The sequence below is a fragment of the Gekko japonicus genome, unplaced genomic scaffold (genome assembly GCF_001447785.1).
Source record: "Gekko japonicus isolate JY-2015 unplaced genomic scaffold, Gekko_japonicus_V1.1 scaffold2679, whole genome shotgun sequence".
In the NCBI taxonomy this organism is placed as follows: Eukaryota; Metazoa; Chordata; class Lepidosauria; order Squamata; family Gekkonidae; genus Gekko; species Gekko japonicus.
In genome coordinates, this window is record NW_015172088.1 from 228,545 (window position 1) to 234,346 (window position 5,802).

A 5,802-nucleotide genomic window follows, 5' to 3' on the forward strand; every position below is an offset into this window, starting at 1 on the left:
GTTAGCCGAGCCTGGGAAATGACGGAGAGTGAATTGGAACTTGGAAAAAAAATCCGCCCAGCGCAGTTGCTTGGCATTCAGCGTTTTAGGCGATTTGAGGGTTTCAAGATTTTTATGATCCGTCCAAACTTCGAACGGAACCCTCGCCCCCTCAAGCCAATGGCGCCACATCGACAGAGCCAGCCGAATAGCCGACGCCTCCTTCTCCCAAATAGACCAGTGTCGTTCAGCGTCTGAGAATTTTTTAGAAACGTAAGCGAGTGCGTGCAGTTTCCCGTCCTCCCCCTTCTGTAAAATAGCAGCCCCCATAGCCACATCGGAAGCGTCAGTTTGCACAATAAATTTTTTCGTTTCATCAGGGTGTGCTAGCACAGGCTCGGACGTGAACATGCCTTTTAACCGCTGAAATGCCGCTTCGCATTCCGCCGACCATTTGAGAGGTGCCCCGGGTTTCGTGGCATCAAACCCCTTCCCCTTTGTTTTTAACAAGTCAGTTAGGGGTAGTGCAATCTGGGCAAAGCCTTTGATCAATGAGCGATAAAAATTGGCGAATCCTAAGAACCCCTGCAGTTGGCGGCGTGTTTTGGGGGCCTCCCATTCAACCACATCTTTCACCTTCCCAGGGTCCATCTCCAAACCCCCTCCCGAAATGCGGTAGCCCACAGAGTCAATGTGCGTTTTGTGGAATTCACACTTGGATAGTTTGGCAAACAGTCTGTGCTTATGCAACGTTTTTAGGACTTTTCTGACAAGTTTGACATGTGAGGGGAAATCCTGAGAGTACAGTAAAATATCGTCCAAGTAAATAATAACCCCCTTAAACAGGAATTCATGGAGGACCTCGTTAATCAAGTTCATGAAGACGCAGGGGCACCTTGCAGCCTGAAGGGCATTACCAGGTACTCAAATTGCCCCAAAGGTGTGTTGAACGCCGTTTTGCCCTCGTCCCCTTCCTTTATCCGCACTCTGAAATAGGCGTCGCGCAAATCGAGTTTCGAAAACACTTTCCCTTTGGACACCTCTGTTAACAGATCTTTTATCAAAGGAAGGGGGTAGGCGTTTGAGGTCGAAATAGCATTCAGTCCTCTATAATCCGTACACAAACGAAGGCCCCCGTCCTTCTTTTTCCGGAACAGGACGGGTGCAGCAAAGGGGGAGGATGCCGGTCTGATGAATCCCCTAGCCAGGTTCTTATCAATGAACTTCCGCAATTCTGCTTTTTCCGCGGGCCCCATTGCGTAAATTTTCCCCTTCGGAAGCTTGCACCCCGGAAGAAGCTCAATGCTACAATCAGTCTTACGATGGGGGGGTAACTCGTCAGCCTCTGCCTCCCCGAAAACCTGCGCTAGATCATGGTATTCCGGTGGAAGGGTAGAAGAAGAAGAAGAGAAGAGATTGGATTTATACCCCGCCCTTCACGTGGAGTCTCAGAGCGGCTTACAAACCCCTTTCCCTTTCCCTCCCCACAACAGACACCCTGTGAGGTGGGTGGGGCTGAGAGAACTCTGACACAAACTGCTCTTTTTCAAGGACAGCTGTGCCAGAGCTTGTGACTGACCCAAGGTCACATCAGCAGGTGCAAGTGGAGGAGTGAGGAATCAAACCCAGTTCTCCCAGATTAGAGTCCGCACACTTAACCACTACACCAAACTAAAAGAAATGGACACTGAAAAAAGAGGACATGCCCTCTAAAAAGAGGACATCCGGTAACCCTACTATAGAGTCCACCTTCCAAAGTGACTTTTTTTCTCCAGGTGAACTGATCTGTGTCGCCTGGAGATTGGTTGTAATAGCCGGAGATCACCAGCCACCACCTGGAGGTGGCATGTCACTACGGTCTTGTTCCATCTACCTTGGCTTCCAGTTTGCTTCTGGGCTCAATTCAAAGTGGTGGCATTGACCACTGAAGCCCTGTACAGCCTGGGATCAACATACCTTAAGGTCCACCTTCTCCCACGTGAACTTAACCATTTGCATTCTCAGAAGCCTTGCTTAACTTGATCCCACTATCTGAGGCTAAATGGGTGGCAACCCGAGAAAGGGATTTCTCAGTCCTTGCACCAAAACATTTACGAAGGAATAAATTTTGTTATTCTCAAAGGTGCCACTGGACTCCTCTTTTGTTTTGCGCCTGCAGACTAACACGGCTACCCCTCTGGGAAGATCAGTGACGCACGTGGCCACTCTTCGGTGGCAACTTTGTGCTTTGAGTAATCCTATCCGGTGACAATGCATAAAACCCTGAAGTCAAATTAAAACCGCATATCTCATAGTAAGGCTTTAAAAAGGATACAGTTGTTTGGTTTATCTACTGGTGTCATCCAGGCCAGTGCAATAAAATTGCGATATGTTGGTGATTTCACCTTCTTTTCTCCCTTTCCCCTTCTTTTCTCCCCCTCCTTAAAGTTCTGCATCTGTTTTTATCTGTCATGGAACAAAACAAAAAGGTATCAAGGGCTTTGCACACAGTCCTGTAATTTTCAGGGAGTCAGTGTTCCAAAAGGCTGTTCCAGGGTCAAATGTAGCCTCCAACAGGTCCTTCGGCCGCGCCCGCGGTCCCATCAGCACAGGTCCAGGCGCCCCTGGTCCTCCTGGCAAGGGAAGAGCAGGTGCCGCCGGGGCTCCCGGCTGTGCTGGCTGGAGCGGTTGTTGCTGGCCTGGCGGGACCTGTGGTGGTTGGCCCGGTTGGGGTGGCGCCTGTTGTGGAATCAACGGTGGTTGTAGTGGCTGCTGGAGAACTTGTGCCGCCGCCGCTTCTGCGATGCGGAGGTCTATCATTCCCGGCAATGCATCGAAGACATCAGCTACAGTCCGCATAAGCTGTTGCATGGTCAGAGTACAATGTAACATGGAGAAAAGAACACACCACCTTATGGCAGCTTGCTGACAACATTGCCTCCTAATACTGGGATTCAGGGGTTTACTGCTTCTGAATGTGAAGGTTCTGTTCATCAAACCGTCACTACCATCAGGCACCAAAGCACCTAACAAAATCTCTTTTGGGTCAACTTCTGGGTCACATTTGGGGTTGGGAAGGGATTTCCCCCCAGGGCATATTGGCTGGAAACTCTTGCAGACATTGCCATTTCTTGTTAGCACGACTTGGCTCATTTGCCTGAGTCATCTGAGTGCTGTTGGCCCACAGAACCTTCTTTCTACTTTTTTTTTTTTTTGAAAATTTATTTTCATTTTCCACCACAAACAAAAATTAACACCATATCCATTTAAAACTCATATGCATTTCAAAATAAAAAGTACATCTTTCAAATTTGAAATCTCTTGTCTCTTACTAGCGTGTATTCAGTTCTAATTTATCTTTTTCATCTTCAGCCAGTCATAGATTATTTTCCATCTGTCTCCCAAAAATTCTTCTGGCTTATTTTGAAGTAATATATTTAATTTATCCATTTCAGCTATCTCAAGCATCTTATTTTTGAGTTCTCTTATAGATGGTATCCTTTTAGATTTCCATCGCCTTGCTATCAGAATTCTGGCTGCCGTTAAAATATATACCATTATCTGTGTATGAATTTTTATTTTATCCGGTATCATATTAAGTAACCATATTTCTGGTTCTAACGGCATATTTATTTTTGCAACATCTAGAAGGATTTTAGCAATTTCCCCCCAGAATATCTGGATTTTGTCACACCTCTACCATATGTGAAGGTATGATCCTACATTTTCCCCACATCTCCAACAAATGTTCGATACTTTCGGGAAACATTTTGCCATTTTAACAGGCGTCTAATGCCACCTATAGAATATTTTGTATATGTTCTCCTTGTACGGCGTGGCTCTCATAAATTTTGATTTCCATGTTTTAGTCCATTGATTTGCTTCTATTGGATGCCCAATCTCTTTTATCCAGACAAACATAGAGGTTTTTATAGTTTCTTCTCGTAGGAAATCCTCTATCAATATGGTATAAAGTTTCTGAATAAGTTTATCGCTGGAGGATAACCAGATTTTATCAAATTCGTTTAAACTAGTATAGAATCCTGTTTTCTTATCTTCATTATATCTTGATTTTAATACTTTTTTTCCCCACCAGGATAGTTTTATGTTTTGTTTTGATAAAGCCTCATGTGTTTTTAATTCAGCCCTTTTATTTAATAGATTACCATATACTTCTTTAATTTTCCCTATTTTTAGTGAAGGTTTAGCAAATGCCTCTATCGGAGATATCTATGTTGGTAATTTAGTATATTTTTTTATTTTATTAGATTCCCAACTTTTATAAGGGAGCTTCTTATTATGTGTGTGTGAAAGTTAGAGTGAATTTTATCTTTCCCGTACCATAGGTACGCATGCCAACCCATTACTAAATCTGATCCCTCTAATGCTAATGTTCTGGTATCTTCTAGCATTGCCCATTTGGTAGTGCAAAACCTCCTTTCTTTTTACTATCCTGAAGATATTTAGTTTTTATTCTCAGTTTTTTAGACTGCCATATAAAATCATTTACAATTTTCTCCAAGTCCTTAAAGTACTTATAATTTTTAAGTATTGGTAAATTCTGTGCCAGAAAGAGGAATCTTGGAAGAATATTCATTTTTATTGTCGCTATTCTACCCAGTAAAGAGAGATGTATTTTATCCTATTGCTTTAGATCTCTGTTTATATCTTTAAAAAGTTGTAGATAGTTGTTTTCATATAGCGTCGATTAGTTGTTTGCAATCCATATTCCTAAATATTTCGCTTTCTGCACTACCTCCATTTTTGTGAACAATTTTTAGCTATGATTTTAGTTTTTTTAATATTAATTCTGAAACCAGCTAGGTTCCCAAATTCCTGAATATCCTCCAATAGGTAATTTAAAGAATATTCTGGGTCTTCTAATATAAAAATCAAGTCATCTGCAAATGCTTGCAGTTTACAGATTTCACCTTTTACATTCAACCCTTTTATCATTTCATTCTCTCTTATCCTTTCCGCTAATGATTCTATAGTAAAAATAAACAGTAAAGGAGATAGGGGGCATCCCTGTCTAGTACCTTTTTGTATTGGAATATTTTGAGTGGGTTCACCATTCACTAAGATTTTGGCACTTTGGGTATTATATATAGCTTTTATCATTGTGTAAAAGTTATTCCCACATTCCCAAACAGAATTTTTTTGTAACATATAATCCCAATTAATATTATTAAATGCTTTTTCCGCACCTAAAAGTGTTAATATCATCGGTTTTCCCGGATGCAGTTCATAATATTCTAATACGTTGATTACATTTCTAATATTATTTTGTATTCTCCTTTTTGGTAAAAATCCTGATTGATATTTATGTATTATATGAATTAACACCTTCTTCAATCTATCAGCCAAAATTTTTGCAAATAATTTATAACCTGTGTTTAATAAAGAGATAGGTCTATAATTTTTTATTTCGTCTTCTTTCGAATTAGGTTTATGAATCAAGGTTATTATAGCTTCGTTCCATGAAGTAGGAATTTTGTTTGATTTTGGGATGTTTTGTATTAACTCTTTAAATGGTTCCAATATCTGATCTTCAAATGTTTGATAAAACTCTGTAGGAATACCATCTGATCCCGTTTCCCCCCCCCCATTTTGTATCGCTTTTGTTATTTCACAAGGTGTAATTGAATCATTTAATATTGCTATCTGTTCTTTATTAAATTTACCCTTTTCCCATTTTCCTTGATAAACTTGTACTTCTCTTTTAGTACAACTGATTTTTTATAGAGGCATTTATACAAATTTTCTACTATCTCTTTTATATCTCTTTGTGAGAATTTCTCCTCTCCTCTCAGCTTACTGATTTTAGTGGGTATGTTGTGAATT

General features: G+C 41.1%; 1 protein-coding gene across 1 annotated transcript in view; it reads right to left on the reverse strand.

Annotated features, from left to right (window-relative positions):
* Positions 1–1,235, reverse strand: part of CCDC113 (coiled-coil domain containing 113) — a 13,668-nt gene extending 12,433 nt beyond the window's left edge. Inside the window, exon 1 of the mRNA XM_015420914.1 lies at positions 897–1,235. Coding sequence (XP_015276400.1) covers positions 897–1,235 — 339 coding nt within the window. The remainder of the gene's footprint in view (positions 1–896) is intronic.
* Positions 1,236–5,802: the final 4,567 nt, after the last annotated feature.